Source organism: Sander vitreus, chromosome 10 (assembly GCF_031162955.1).
Source record: "Sander vitreus isolate 19-12246 chromosome 10, sanVit1, whole genome shotgun sequence".
Lineage (NCBI taxonomy): Eukaryota > Metazoa > Chordata > Actinopteri > Perciformes > Percidae > Sander > Sander vitreus.
In genome coordinates, this window is record NC_135864.1 from 4403810 (window position 1) to 4420910 (window position 17101).

Consider the following 17101-nt stretch of genomic DNA (forward strand, 5'->3'; position numbering starts at 1 on the left):
TACAAAAGAAAGTCGGAATTTCAGCACATAGTTTCCTTCAGAAGAAGTTTCAATTTGGACACCCAGAGGGAGAGCTAAAAACAGCAACACAGAAAAAGATATTTCACGCATTGTTCCATTATGACAGAGAACTCCATTTGAACTGATTTTATATGGGCTTTAAGTGCAGCAGCAGGCTAATGGTATGCAGAACATTATGTTGAGAGGTCACAGGGTATTCTCTGCAAAGGATAGGCTGATTAAAAAAACAGACACACCGCTTAAATACCCCAGATGAAAAATAATGTTCAGGAAATGTATTGCTGTAAGGATTTCTGTGTCAACGTGGTGTAGGCATGTGACCGTGCTGGCTTACAACATTTTTACTGGACAACATTTACATTGCATTTTAAATAATGGTAGCAATGCAACCGCTACCTGAATCTCACCTTTGACTATTTTAAACTATCATTCAAACATTGGAAAACATAAATGTACACTATGTTTAGATTGACAGGTCATTCTTGATCTGGGAAACAGCAATTGGAAAAACAATCTCATCACAAGGTCCAATAATAGCAACTTCTTGTGCTTTTGATCATAGCAAATGATTTTCATTAGTAGATCGATTTTGCCCAGCTGAGCATTTTTAAAGTCTTCTCATTCATGTTTGAAAGCTCCAGAACAGATACTAAAGGGTCTTGTGGTAAGATTATTTTCGACAAGCGTTGTTTCCAAGGTCAAGTACAAACTTAAATCTCAACTATCAAGCCAACATGGATGAGAAGTCTTTACATTGCTAAAGAAAATGGAAAACTAACAGCTCAAGAACAGCGACTAACAAACCTGAGTATGAAATAGTTTTGCCATTAAAAAATAAGATCTGAAATGAGCTGTTTAAATTCAGAATTTACTCAATAATGTTTTTAAGCAGCACTATTTCTTGGTTGGGACCGGAAACTTCCTTAAGAAAATATGAAAATTTGAATGTTTAGGCCGTTTGAATTTGTTTTTAAATGCAACAGAAATACAGCAACATAACAAAATCTAAATCTTTTATTTCTACTTCTATTAGTTCTAATGGTCACCCATGTCCAGCACAAAGGGAAAACTACAAATGAGTCAAACTATGATTGTTCTATAATATAGTTTAGGAGCAGGTTATGCAGGTTTTACGTGTTCAAACTTGATTTAAAAAAAAAGGAGAAACAAATATATTTTCCTATCTTCCAATTATTACCACCAAAGCCACAGTGTTTTTACCTGTTTCTTCATCAATGGTAAACACCCCAAGACCAGAGCCATCATGGATGTAGTAGCGGACAACTCCATCTCTGCCCAGGTCCTGGTCTGAAGCTGTAAGCGTAACTACTGATGTCCCCACTGCTGCATCCTCCATCACTCCGGCTTCATACACAAACTCAGAGAACACAGGCTTGTGAAGGTTCTCATTGACATCCAGAACCTGAATCTCCACAAAGCAGGAGGAGGAGAGGGAGCGAGGGTGGCCGTGATCCACGGCCCGGACTGTGAGGTTGTAAATTTGCCGCCTCTCAAAGTCCAGCTCCCTCTCCAGGACCAAGGCCCCCGTGCTAGAGTCGAGGTTAAAGATCCCGCTTTCTGTATTCTTAAGGTTGTAGGTGACAAGGCCTCCACTTCCCAGATCCAAATCAACACTCTCAATCCAGACAAGGAGAGTGCCCACAGGTACATCCTCAAGAACTTTTATTTTGTAAACTTTGGGTACAAACTTGGGTGGGTTGTCATTTATGTCTTGCAAAACCACCACAAGGTCAATCGTGGAGAACAACTGCGGGCCAAGTTTGGCTTGGTCTCTGGCTTCGATCCTGAGGTCATGTCTGGGTGAGGTTTCTCGATCCAAACCACTCACCACCGTCACCTCGCCAGTCACTTCATCGATTCTGAACAGGTCCGTAGATGTCAGCAGGGAGTACTGGACATTACCGCTTGTATCTGCGTCAAGATCGATTGCGCGAGCTGTAAAAATAATGGAGTCCACCTCTGTGTTTTCCAGCACATGTATCACATATCTGGGCTGATCAAAAATGGGAGGATTGTCGTTGACGTCCATGACATTCACTGCAAGAAACTTCCAAGCAGATGTTTGTGGTGTTCCCAAATCATAAACAGTGATGTTCAAAATGTAGAACTCTTTATTCTCTCTGTCTAATGGGCAAACTAACTGAAGGTCACCAGAGAAAAGGTCAATGGAGAAACAGCCATCCTCATTCCCACCTGATATGGCAAACACCAGCTTACTATTAAAGCCAGTGTCTGTGTCCGTTGCCTTGAACTGAACAATGGTGGAATTCAGTGGATGGTCCTCAATCAGGTCGATTGAACTTGGGATGCTCAAGTCAAACTTGGGAGAATATCTGTTGGTGATGTGGATATCAGAGAACATGTCTTCTTCTTGATTGGTTAAAATGGGTTTGATCGATTCTATCAGTTTATCGGTCAGCTGTTTGAAAACGCCTGTTTCCTGGCAGTGGAGCGTTGCTTCATCACCTCTGTTAGTGACAGTTACCCTGACAAGTGAAGCTTCAGAGAAATGTTTGCCATCTGTGACTACAACTCTCAAATTGAACGAACTTGCTCGCAGGGGAATCGGTTGCTTGAGGGTGACGGCCCCTGACACAGCGTCAATACCAAACACTTGTAGCTCATTTCCTGACTCGATGACATACCTCAGCTGCTGAAGCTCATCTACATCAATGGCTGACAGCTCAGCGATTGTATGTCCCAAGGGGAAATCTAGAGGGATAGTGATGTTGCAGCCCACCCTCTCAAATAGAGGGATGTTATCGTTGACATTGTTCAGGGTTATCGTCACGGGGCACTCAGTGACCTGACTGAAGGGGCCACCGCTGTCTGAGGCCCAAACTCTCAGGTGGTACCGCCGTTTCATCAGCTCGTAGTCAAAGTGTTCAGAGGTTGAAATTACACCTGTGAATGGGTCTATTATGAAAGGTAAGGGGCCTGTGTTTGCAATAGCGTACGTAATAAAGCCGTTTTTGCCTTTATCTTCGTCTGTGGCAGCTACTTTCAAAACACTGCTGCCAACCGGTGTGTTTTCATCCAGCATGGCCTCATAGGAGGTGTGGGTGAACTGTGGGCTGTTGTCGTTTTCATCGGTTATCTCAATCACTATGTGAGTCTCAGCATCCCCATGATTGGCCACTACATCAAACTCATATCGCTCCTTTCTCTCATAGTCAAATCTCTCTGTTGTTATGATAATTCCTGTTCTTGGATTTATCTTGAATTTAGTGCTGTCTGGATTGCTTTTTATACTAAAGGTAACATTATAAGGTACTGAGGTGACCGAAACCTTAACTACATGAGTTTTAGGGGGTGAAAACTCACTCAGTGTGACAATGTAGGTGTCCTCTAAAAACTCCAACGGGCTGTAATGATAGGCCGGAACATGGATTTGTGTAATTGGAGAGAGTAAACTCGGGAAGCTCCTGTCTTTAGCTTGAAGGGACAGATTCAGCCCAAAAGGAGTTTGAGACCAGATAATCCTCTTTGTAGAGATCACTTGGAAGTCACTGCCCTGCAGACCAAGGGGGATTATCTCAAAACTCTTATGGGGATCTCCTCCAACAATATTGAGGGATTCCACAGGCTTAACTCCTGCATCCACATGGACATTGATAGTTATTTTGCCGTCTGTAGAGACTGTGAGTATGGGGGCAGGTGTGATAACTGGAGAACCCATGGACATCTTTTGAACGTTTACTGTAACCCTGGCAACATTACCAAATTTTTGAACACCGGATAACTTCTTCGTCCTGTCCTCAGCTAAAACTGTGAGATCATACCTCTCTGTACGAGTGTGATTGAGCTTCTTGGCCAGGCTGACTGTGCCTGTGAAAGGGTCGACGGCAAAAGGATGAGCTCTGCTGGTGAAAGAGTAATAAAACCGAGCGTTGCTGCCAATGTCGGCGTCTGTAGCGCTAACCCTCACCACACTAGACTTAAGTGGGGTGTCCTCCCTGATAGCCTCGTTGTACGAGGCAGGATAGAAAAGAGGCTTTAGGTCGTTGGTGTCAAGCACCTGGACAAACACCTTCGTCTTCGCCTCAAAGTCAAAAGTGTTTTCGGTTGCAGCCACAGTGAGAGTATAAGTGTCTCTGACCTCCCTGTTGAGGACTGCTGAGTTACTGCTGCGTGTTTTGATCTTGAGGAAGCAGAAATCTCCAACTTGAACTGCCTCTGCTTGGAAAAGGCCGTCATCATCACCTGAGACGACATTATACTGGATTTCCCAGAGCAGATCTGTCACTTCAATGCCCATCTTCCCTGGCGTCTCAACAAACGTCCGCGGGGCAGAGTTCTCATAGATGGTGGCATTGTAGAGATGATGGGTGAACCTTAGTGGCAAGTTTTCTTTTCCTTTTCCCATACTCCCCTGACATCTCACCACATGCAGGAGGACTGATGCCAAAGTAAGTACAATTGTTCCCAAAGCTGCCATCTTTGGTACCTCCATAAAGATCCTAAGACCTGTGAAAAGAAAAGAGAGAGAGACAAATAAGAGACAAATAAATGTCATAAATGAACACTATGAATCGGGATAGTCTTTGCGGATAAACTAGTTTTCTTTGAGTAAATAGTCTTGTTTCCCCTGCTCTTCAAATATCGGCACCGGCCATTGAAACACCCATATCGGTCGACCACTATACTTTAGCCTACATGTAATCCACACATAACCTTTGTACCTACCCTATTTTGTAAATAGACCAATAATTTCCCCTAAGCTCCAAAAGTAATACAAAATGGACACAGAACACATAATGACACAAAAGCAGAGGGGAGGCCCGTGGCGAAGTATCTGACTCCAGTCGCAACTTGCCTCAACCGAAAATGAGAAGACAAAATAAAACAACACATTGTTTCAGGACTAGAAAGTTGCCTTTGAGCCCTTTCAGACAGGTGACAGCCAAAACCTCCCCCATAATTAGCCCTTTGGTGGCCAAATACTAGCAAAAAGTACCCATCAAAATGATTACTTCTAAGCCTTCGTCATCACAGAGGTATGAGGAGGGATTTGTAGTTTGATGACTCGGTATCATGCAGATGACAGTAGGTGGTTCAGTCCTGAGCCAAGTGTAAACTAAGCATGTGTACTGTAGGTCTGAGCTTGCGATTGATGTATGTGCATTATATGTCCCTGAATGCACGAGCCACAACATTGCTGCTTTTATAATCAAAAGGATCAAGAACCCACACTGTTGGAATTTCAATATCTATTTTACGAGGGTGATTTAGCAAGAAAAATAGATGACACTGAGACTAATTTAGATCACTAACTGTTATAAAGTTGAAGGGTCTCAGATGAAACCCACAGCCATGACTATTTAAAACATTTACATTGCCCATAAAACATTTATTGAATGCTGCGTTTAATTAGATGTTCTTTAAACTTTTTTCAAACAGACTTTTCCAAACATGCAAACAAGTTTTGAATGGATGAACTCTGGGTAAACGTGGATGATTTGAAAGTAATACATGCTAAACTGCTAAACACATTAGATTCAATCTACTTGGATATACTACCACTACCCTTTTCAATAAAAGCACCCACTAAATAGAACAGAACAGAAAATGAGTTAAAGTATTAATCCTCTGGGAGGCCCGAGTTGGACGCGGTTAACTTGTTAAGTCCTTTGTAAGGCCCAGTTTGGAACTGGTTAAGTCCTCTGGGAGGCCAGGTTTGGAACTGGTTAAGTCCTCTGGGAGGCACAAGTTGGACTCGGTTAACTTATTTATTACTTACTTATACTGCACTGTAAATTTTATTCTCGTCTTTTATCCATTTTTAATTTTTGTAATCGTTTTTAACTGCTCTTTAATGTTTTATGTAAAGCACTTGAATTGCCCTGTTGCTGAAATATGCTATACAAATAAAACTGCCTGCCTAAATAGCACTTATATATGATATATTTTCTAGGTAAGTATCACTTTCAGTTTCCTTCGGAGCAGATTCAACTGTGAGAAATTCTTGTTATATAACTTTTTACCCTAATCTATATCTTAATCTGTGTTATTCATACTTCAGTGTTGTAGCAACGGTGGCATAACTGACGTTATCATAATCCCTGGAATCATTACTTTGATTTGAACTATTTGAACAAACAACAACTTTCCTGTTTTTGCCAACTGGTTAGCTGTGTGTGCAGGTAGAGTGTGTTGACCCTTCGACTGATGGTGAAAAGAACAAGAAGGGGAGTGATAATGAGTAATGTGGGAATAGTAGTGCAAACGCAAAACTGTCCTTTCACACCTCGCACTCTTACACAGCAACTTTACTAATTAGAAAAATGTACATGTAGCACTAACACATGAAAAATTAAGTGACAAAATCAACCCATTTAGAGTGAAGATATGATTGGTCAATTTGACATGGTCATTGGAAATTTGTCTCTAATTGAAATCTATTGCTCGCCACTCTGTAATTTTAAAGCGGGACCATCAATCACAGAGCTGAAAGCATTAACATCTCCTTCCCAGCAACTGCAGAGGCAGCAACATTCTGATAGGACGAAAGTTTATTTAACCCTCTCACAATGTATATAGGTTTATGAAAACAGCGCTCCCCGGGTATACGATGTACTGAACGTCTCCAGGTAGTCTGGCGCTGGGGTTTCCAGTGGAGGGTAACAGGTATGTGGGGTTTTATCTCCAGTCAGGGCACTTGCTGACAGAGTTCAGGCATTCTGTAATGCACTGCATTTTTCTGCTGTTCTGCTCATTTTGTTTTCTGTGAGGCCAGATTGAAATAGGTTTTAGCATAATATAGTCTAGAGGCTGGGTCCTATTTTAAACCAGGGACACTTAACATGTGGCTTGAGGGTTTTTTCGAAAATATCATGAGATACCTCATGGATTGCAGGTATCACTGCTTGGCTGTATAAAAAAAGATTACTATACGTGCAAATACATCTCATTTCACATTTATCTCAGTCTTAAAGATATGGATTTAAAGGATTAGCATAATGAGGTGTAAATTAATCCTTACAGTAATAATAATAGGTCTGAGGCGGATTTTGTCTATCAAACAATTTAATATGCTTATCCCTGTGGACAGAACAAATCTGTCTAAATCCAAATGTCTCAAGCAGCGCTTTAAATGTGAAGGTTCTTCTTAAAAGGGTCAATTTAGCCAAGTCTTGCAACAACAAAAAAAACTCCCTTTCCTTCACATATGATGAACAAAAGACGACTATTTGCATAGCTAGATCATCACGAGGTGTAAGGGGGGAAATCTTTCTGTGGTTTGGGTGAAATGATACTTTACATTTTGAAGGTTCCTTTAATGAAGCGGTTACACTTTACTTGAAGGTATCTACATAAGAGCGACATGACACTGTCATGAACGTGTCATAAACATTATAAACAAACAAACAAATGTTTACGACATAACGCTTCTTTTAGTAAGTGTCATTCAGTTTTTGTCAAGACAAGTTATGGTTAGGGTTAGAGATAGAGTTAGGGTTAGGGTTAGAGTTAGGGTTCATGTGTCATCATGACTGTGTCATGACAGTGTCATGTGTTCATGACAGTGTCATGTCACTCTTATGTAGATACCTTCAAGTAAAGTGTTACCAATGAAGCTCTGTCTACCGCTCTATCATCTGACTATGGGCATTCACTCTAAGTTTAACCAACCAGATTTTGCCCATATCTCCATAACCCATCATGTTGTCTCGGTCAAATATTTTCTCTTCTCTGCTGCTGTCAGTTGTCATTTCAGTATAAACCAATACAACCCTCTTCCAAACACATCCAGTGCACAGTCCTGCTCCACATCATATCATCCAGATCTTCCGCAAATCTCTGTACCCATTCACCCCCAACAACACCAATTTCTAGACCCTGGGGGGAATATTCTTGAACTAATCACATCATCACTACCCCATAAATATACTACGTCACAATGGGGTCTAATCGCCAACGACTCTCTAATGAAGTCTCTCCTGGTTGATATGATATTCTTAATCTTACTCAATTTAGAAACACAAGAGTTTTCTAAAAAAAAAAAAAAATGTAATAAAAAGGGCTGCAACTAACGATTATTTTCATTATCGATTAATCTGTTGATTATTTTCTCGATTAATCAATTAGTTGTTCGGTCTATAAAATGTGGATGAGTGTTTCCCAAAGCCCAAGATGATGTCCTATAATCTCTTGTTTTCTCCACAGCTCAAAGATATTCAGTTTAATGTCACAGAGGAGTGAAGAAACTAGAAAAACATTCACACTTAGGGAGCTGGGATCAGAGAATCAAATGACTCAAACCAATTAATGGATATATAGTTAGTAACTAATCAATTGTTGCAGCTGTAGTCACAAATACTTTAGGTTTATATCAAGGCCATCAGTGTTAAATATTTCAACTTTGTTTCTGAGAAATCCCTTTCAAACTAAACACTGCACTACCCACATAGTTGAAGTATTTGTAAAGTGTTTCTCTGGAGCCGGAAAACTTTAAAATGAAACATTCATGTTTGAGTTCAAACATCCAGTGCTGCAGGGCAGAAACCTCAGTCCATTACTGCTGCTACTGAGGTCAGCTCGCACATGCAGTTTCACACCATCTCAAACAAACCCACGCCTTCCTGCCGGTGTTTCAGGTAGCAACCTGCAGCCACATGTTGAGCTCCAGCTTCCTGGATCGCATGTCACCATCACCCCCATGGCACCCAGAACAGACAGGGAACAGTATATGCAGCTTTTTATCATTCATCATCTCCTCCACCTCGTGTGTCTGTGTGAACCTGACTGAGCTGTCATTCTCTGCTGGAAGCTCAACAGTGTTGGAATCTGCTGCAGAACCTGCAGGGAAGTTGTCCTCTTTCATCTTTGCCAGCTTTCTGCCGCAGGCTGAGGCCACATATTCATTGCTGGTTATTACTTCTTCATGGAGAGTTTCCAGTTGAGCGGACTGATATATCAGCAGGCCGATGTTATTAACCTAGTCTTGCATTACCAAACCTATCTCCACAGTTCTGCGGAGGAAGGTGTGGCTAGTCCACACAACATTCCTAGATAGGAGAAAAACGTCCTCTGGTTTATTGGCATTTCTTTAAACCAATCACAATGGTCTTGGGCGGTGGTGTTTTAGTAGAACATGTGCATGTAGGGAGGCGAGCTCTGGAATTCAAATGGCTGTTGAGTAACAGTAACAGTAGAACACACTACACACAGGCTTAAAATACACATGCATGCTCAGGTCCTAGACATGCACAAATAGAGAGATGTCAGAGTGAGTGGGCTACAACTGCTGGACAGATGCGCTGAGCAATTGGGGGGGTTTGGTGCCTTGCTCAAGAGCACCTTGGCAGTGTCCTGTAGTTGACCTGGCATCTCTCCAGCTACCAGTCCACACTCCATACTTTGGCCGTTTGGTTCATATTTGACGTGCCATAGGTACTTACAATATATGGTTTTGCTTTACAGTTGAGTGTCAGATATTACCCACTGATAGCACAGCAGAAGGTTTGATAGCTGTGTGTTCACGGAAATGAAACAAAAAGCCCACTGTGGCTATTTTTCTTCTCAACCTTCTGAGACTAGTCTTGCTTTGCCAGACCTTCCTCCAAAGCGCGCTGGAGGAGAATCTGGCTAGTCCACACAGCATTCGAGGATGGGAGAAAAACGTGCTCTGGTTTATTGGCATTTCTCTAAACCAATCACAATTGTCTTGGGTAAAGCTGCGATGCCGCGGCAAAATAGGCTCGGAAGGAACTTGTTTTGGTGGAACGTGTACGTTTAAAAGTTGTTTTAGTCGTGCAACAGAAAACTCAGACTGGACAGATAGTCTAGCTAGCTGTCTGGATTTACCCTGCAGAGATCTGAGGAGCAGTTAACCATAGTCCTCATAAATCCACCGGAGTTTAGAACGCCATCACAAAGGAAGCCCAAGGCAACGGATATCCAGCCTAAATAATGAAATGAGATTTTACGGCGGTAACAGAGCAATCCCAGAAGTGGAACGTCAAGGATATAGACTAACTGAGACAGACCAGACTTTACACACACAGCAGAAGGTTTGCTAGCTGTGTGTTCACGCAAACGAAACAAAAAGACCACTGAGGATCTTTTTCTTCTCAACCTTCATTAACCTGAATGAATACTTGAGATTCACTTACACATCCATTGTATCAATGCAAATATTAACATTAGTCAGTTCATTGACGGAAAACTAGAAGGTTTGACTATCTACCAGCTAAACTAATCTAATAGATTTGATAGAAATAGAAATTTGTCCATGTTGGCCTTATCTTTTTACCGTCTACTTCCTCATCAGTCCTTTGTGCAAATTACTTTTAACCATGGAGCACTTCAGTCAATGTAAAGGTAGTCATCCAATTCCTGTGTAATGACAACACAGACAAGTTGATTCATGGATCTTTTTAGCTGCCAATCTGGCTTTGTAAAGTCCGGGGCGTTTTATAATGGGAGGGCAGGGAGTGTGGTTTGATCCAAGAGAGCCAACAGCACACAACAGGCCCTGCCTGGCCCAGTGGTATACATGTAATTATCTCCATATGTTTGTACAAAGGTTATTCACCAGAAGATTGTGGTAAAATATCAAGAAAGTGGGCTTATAAGGGAATGAAAGGATTTCAGGGTTTTCTTTTTTTTCACCGAAAACTATAAGCCATTATTCCTCCTCCTGTTCCTTATCCGACTACATTCATCCCATCAACCTGTTTCCTGGTTTTTGTGAAGAAGTGATTACCCCACCCCCCATTCTCAAAAAAGGAAAGAAAAGGGAGCTGTTGAAATATGATAGCCAAGTAATCAAATCAAGGGGCTGGTTTGGATGTGGGTGTTTTCAAAGGAATCGCTAAAAACCAGACGGGCCAACGTAACATTCCGTAAAAAAAAAATTCATTAAGTAGTTTTTTTCTCAAACGACTATTTCCAAGGTCAAGAACAAAGTTTCAAGCTCATCACAAGTTTTTGAGCATATTTACATGAGGTTAACTAATCTGTAACAGTTTTTTTCATTTGAATAAACAGCTTATATAAAATAAAAAATAATTAGAGCTATTCTATCCTGTATCCTGTTTCATCAGGCATTCATTAACTTTTAATACAAATACAATAAAAAGTTATTTCATCTGTGTTATAAACAATTTAGTGTTTAAGTGTTGAAATCAGGATTGTAAATGCTAAATATAGGGGTTTAAAGTAAAGTGTTGCAGGTTTATTCTGGTTTGACTGTCTTGGCCCAGTCATGATGGTACAAACACATTTTCCTCCATGTGTAACTAAACTTACTTTCAGACTACTTCTCATTTGCATGATTGTTGAGTTCAATTTCCTCCCTATTAATAAAACAACATCCATAGTCTGTGCCTTGGTCCAATCTAAGACAGTAATGAGTCTGTGCTGCAGCATTAAGCCATGATGGATGGCTACGCTTCACTAGATGTCAGTCTATTAAGGCCTCACTCTTGTAATATGGTGGGAAGAAAAAAACTGTTGACTGCAATGCACAAGTGATGTTTTGCTTCTCCTTTAAGATTGACAGAGTCACATAACCCGAAAATGTCAAATTTGACAACGAGGTGCTACAGCAAGGTGTTACAAGCTGCTCCCATTCAAATAAAAGGTTGTTTCCGAAGACACTTAGTGAGACGTGTGGTCTTTAGCATTTCAAGCCCTGGTAAAGTTCTCTGGGGTCTGGGAAAGCGGGGTCTGGAAAAGTGATGAGCAACAACAATCAAAGAACCTCAGCATATTATAGAAAACTGACAAACTAGCCGATACGGTTAAAGTTCTTGAATGTTAAGGAAAAAGGGAGGTATAATGCCCTTATATTTTTAGTCCAAGTGATCAGAACTGTCATGAGAATCAATCATTAAAGACTGAAACTTTTATCGGTTAAATACACTCCTGACTTACAACTTAAATCAATTTGATGCAACACAGTTTGTATGAACAGGCCTCAATGGTTCTATGAACCTATCAAGGTGGGTAAAAACTGAGTTTAGGGGCTTCATCCTCCACCTCATCCTTGAGAATAATGCATTATAATCCCTCCGTATTAATCTCTAGATAGCTGGAAGGTTTCTGTAAATTGTTATTTTAGTTGTCTGCGTGCGGCCTGTCAAACATTTTGCCCTTTCCTCTGTCTGCACAATGCAGGGCGGGATAGGGGGGCGTCGAGCAGGACTCCTAATTCAATATAATAATATAATACAGTAAGTTAAGATTGCTTTTGCTGTATTCTGCATAAAAGTATTAGTTTAATTACTAAACTAAACTGTTTATTCCTTCAAAATGCCATCTGAAAAATTCACACACGCCTATGCAGGAGTACAATTTCAGATCAGACCTCCAGGATAATGTAAAGATGGGGTTACAATGTTAACCCCTGCCTGGAAGGGTTCAGGGGTCAGAGAAGTGCATGGCCTCCTCTGACCTCTCTCACACCCACAGCATGAAGCCAGGACATGGAGGCCTTTAACTGGAGCTGAGTGGTTATATTGGGATGGGTCCGGAGGTACTTAACCCTGTCAGGACTACAGCGTGCTGTGATGAAACTCAGAAACCCTGACAACACAGTGAGAGTTTTAAATAAATACAAATAAAAACATCAAAATACAGCAATTTAGGGCACCTGGTTAGCTCACCTGGTAGATCAGGCGCCCATATATAGAGGTTTACTCCTCAACGCAGCGGCCGCAGGTTTGACTCCGACCTGCGGCCCTTTGCTCCATGTCATTCCCCCCCTCTCTCTCCCCTTTCAAATCAAAGCTGTCCTATACAAATAAAGGCCTAAAATGCCCAAACAAATCTCTTAAATAAATACAGCAATTTGAAAAAAATATGGGAGCATAATTACACATTCACACATAATGGTTGGGGTCCAAAAAAGACAGAAAAGATACGTTTAGCTGCTTCACATTGCTGATTTTACTATTTTCTATTTAATACTGCTGTGATAAACTATGCTATACAATAGCCATACCATGCTTAAGTATAGGGGCGATGTCTAAGGATGGACAATAGGCTATCTATCATGATACATGTGATTTCATATTACAATATTAGATTTTTTTCTGGGAAATCATTCAGGATACTCTCTATGTGCCTAATCCAGCCAATTAAATAACTCAGGTGCTGCATCATATTGTTGTAAAATTCATATAAAAATACAACATTGTGGTTACCCAGCACCACTCAATGATTTGCAACATTTGTCACAACAGCGTCATGCAACCAAAAGATATTAAAAAGATGGATGCCTTGGTGTTAATGGTATGACAAAATCTCTGACTGTAGATAAATGTATGTCGTATTACTCCGGCAAAAATAGGAGTCTGTATAACGGAACAAAGAGACATTATATAAATGTATTTAACGCGCTATTTTTTTTCTTTTTTAAGCCCGAACTGGAGTGTTGTACAATAACAAATAGTTGTTATCAAGTAGAGCACATAAGTACAACACATAGTCATTAAGTCATCAACGATTTTGAATGTCAGAGGTCACTAATGCTCAAAATATTAACTGATCTGTTCCAACTGCAGCTTTTTGTCTCAGTAAAGTGGCCCCTCCCCGCCCTAAAACTTTTAGTGTCGCAGCATCTGTAAAAGTTGTGTTGGTGCACGACTGTGGGCACCCATAAAAATCCAGTGTGACGTCATGGAAACGTTCTGGGGACTAGATTTAAAAATGTGGGAAACACTATGAGAATTAAAATTGCATTGTCTGTTTAAGCCCTTTACTGTACTGTAGTTTTGCTGTATTTTTCTGGGCCTCTCCTCTCAGAGCTGCAGCCGGCAGAGTTAGGTCATTAAGGGTGGAAGGTTGAGGGGACGGGGGTGTCCGTTAAAGTTAAACTGGCCCCCACCCCCACCCCCACACACACACTCAAAGGGTCACTCAGGCAACAAAGCAAATACCATAATTACAGGTAGGGTCAGAAATGCCTCAGCAGCATCCCCTCCCTAGATAGGTGTTAGGGCTTCACACTTTATTGTTTTTGTTGTATTTTAGCAGAATACTGAAAGCAGCAAAACTGAGTATATCTGTTTATAAGTAATATCGTCATCGAGATATTCAACAATGTTATCTCATGTCGCCTATTTTCCTCAAATCTTGCAGCCCTAACACGTGTGTGTGTGTCTTGTCATATTAAAAACTACCTTTTTAAACAAGCTTTTGACTGACCCGTCTGCACTTTTTTTTTTACATTGTAATTTAATTGTGGTTTTTTTTCTTATCATGTATCATGTTGAATGTTTTATGAAAAGCACTTTGTGATTTTTATCTGAGGTAAGTGTTACGGTACATCATGTACCGTAACACTTACCTTAGATAAAAAATAATATTTGGTGCTGAAGGAGATGGAGCTGAGCTCCGGCAGGGTGTGTTGTGGACCTGAGGAGGCGGAGCTGCGCGTACCTCTGGGTACATGAATACTTTTACATTTTTTTTAACTCGTTAATTTCCTAATTACCCTTAATAACCTTCTGCAGCTTATAGTCAGTCAGAGAGCATTTTAGGCAATAAAACCGTCAAGAGGCCAACAGTGTAATTGCAGGGTACTAGTGAGGGTAACATTCATCTGTGCTTCGTGACGGGCAGGTCCATCCATCCTACAAGTCTAGACTTTATCTCAACTACTCCAAGCAGCCGTGGTCCCAGAGTTGTCATTAACGAGGCTCATCTTTTGACAAATTGTCCAATAGATTATTGAAAAAGCTCTCAGTCCACACTGAATGGTTTGCACATGACTGACTGTAATATTTCAACGTTCCTGCGGGAAAATGTATTCCTTACAAAAACTTTACATGATGGGAACATTAAACTGAATCCTACTTTAACAAGCTATACTTCTATACTATATATACTACTATCATAGATATGGCATTTCTCCAGGGTCGTCAAAAACAAGTATGTGCCTATATGTCTTATACTTAAAACACAATACAGCCTGAGGCAACATTCAGGTCAAATAAGGTTGCGGAACATGAGCGAGTACTTTTCTTTTTACACTGATTACGAAACAACCATCTGTGTGTCGCTTTCCATTATAGAAAGTTACCTTTACAAAAATGGACTGGTCAGTCCTTTATCGTTATCTTGGCACTCATCTCCATGCAATCTGGCCTCAACGGGAAGTGACAGGATTCAATACACTTTAAACAGGAGAGAACACCTCCTGATCTGAAACTGCAGAAGATTTGGGTACATGCGTTCAAAAATATGATTGAGCAATTTCACACCACACAGAGGAAACCCAGCTCGGAGAACACTAAGAAAAGGGAGGGCCGCTTTGACCAAAGTCAGCTACATGAATTGACATGCCTCCATTGCTGCTCTTTACCTCTCCTCCTCTCCCAAACAAACGCTCCGAGCTGAAACTGTCAGAAATGCAACGTTTACATACCCTTTTTAGAAACCACACACAGCCATACACTCACACACTCACTTTTCTTTTCTCTGAAAGAACTTAAATTCCTTGATTGATTGACTCTGTGGATTTTAAAATCTCTCTTTGGCAACATTTGGTGCTCTAAACACATTCTAAAGCATCAGGTGCACATTTTAACTACATGATTTTAACTAGAACATTAACATGATATAACAAGCGTAACGTGCAAAAACCTAATTATTTTCCAGCATTTCTCTAATTCATGTGTTGCAAGAAAAATTTAGTTCAATCTTAGGCAATCTTACTCTGTTTATACACACTCCTGGGCTGTGTTTAGTGATAGTTATACTAAATAGAGGCTTTATACTCCACAGCAGTGTGAGATAGACTGAAGCAGCATGCATGGTGAACAAGGAAAACTTACCTTAGGTCAGGTTAGGCAACTCTTCCAGGAATATCCGTCTCTTTTTTTCTTCTCTCACACTTCAGGAACTTTAAAAATCCTTTGACAGGACGGCAGCAACCAGAGTACTCCCATAGCGGTTTGGTGGAGAGTCAATGAAAAGAAAAGGAGAAAAGATACGGTGAGAAACACACATACGGAGCTGTAGGAGTGTGTTTCAACTGCTGAAACACTGCTGCTAACTTCAACTTCAGCGCCTTACAAAGGCTCTGAACCAGAGAGCTGCTGAGACACCTCAACACTCCCTCAGGAGTCCCATCTCCACCCACTTCTCACACTGTCCCTCCTCTCTCTGTCACACACACACACACACACACACACACACACACACACACACACATACACACACACACACACACACACACACACACACACACACACCATTTGCCCAGATTGTGGGCTGTACCACCCCTCCCTCTCTTGCCTGTGGGTTCAGGCCTTGGGCCAGGACTGTGCTTCTGGGGTGTGTGTGTGTGTGTGTGTGTGTGTGTGTGTGTGTGTGTGTGTGTGTGTGTGTGTGTGTGTGTGTGTGTGTGTGTGTGTGTGTGTGTGTGTGTGTGTGTGCGTTGATATTGCACATCTCTCAGCATAGGAGTAGATTTTGGGCGGGGGATGCAAGGGATATGTCCCCCAATATTTGGAAGAAGTAGATTTTTTTGTCCGGTTTTCTGTCCAGTTAGGCTACTTTTTATCTGATTGGACGAGGTAAACTTGTTTTGGGTGGCTTATGATAATTTTGGCCACTTTCTCCACCATTTCTTTCAATGAAGTTTTATGGAATATACTGTCTACTGAATCTGCCCTCTCTCGTCTCCAATTATTATTGACACAGCGGTTATTATTGACAGCAGTGACTGAAAACTGACGACCAACAAAAGCAAATGTCATTCCACTTCACTATATCTAGTGTGAAACAACATGGAAATAGAATTTTGGCTACTTTTATGACAATTGGATGTAAGGCTCTGACCAGGGCCACTCCACTGCCAGAGAAAATAGCCCAGTTACTGTAGATGATCCACAGATTTCCCTCAGTTTCTTTATTGGGAACCATTTTCTGTCAGCAGTGATGTCTCTCACCACTATGAAAAATATGGCTTGAACTAAGAATTCTTTAATATTTGTTGTAATCAATTGATTGTTAAAGCTTTAGTGTGTAACTTTTTGATATTAATGAACGCCCGTTCACATTCCACATTCAAACCATTGCCAAATGAGTTGATACTAAGCTAATT

The 17101-nt window shown here is 41.0% G+C and overlaps 1 protein-coding gene across 1 annotated transcript in view; it reads right to left on the bottom strand.

Moving 5' to 3' along the window:
* The window catches only part of fat2 (FAT atypical cadherin 2), a 114300-nt gene extending 98217 nt beyond the window's left edge, over positions 1 to 16083 (bottom strand). The window contains exons 1-2 of the mRNA XM_078260025.1: positions 15828 to 16083; positions 1243 to 4509 (exon numbers count right to left, since the gene is read on the bottom strand). Coding sequence (XP_078116151.1) covers positions 1243 to 4495 — 3253 coding nt within the window. The 5' untranslated portion in view covers positions 4496 to 4509; positions 15828 to 16083. The remainder of the gene's footprint in view (positions 1 to 1242; positions 4510 to 15827) is intronic.
* Positions 16084 to 17101: the final 1018 nt, after the last annotated feature.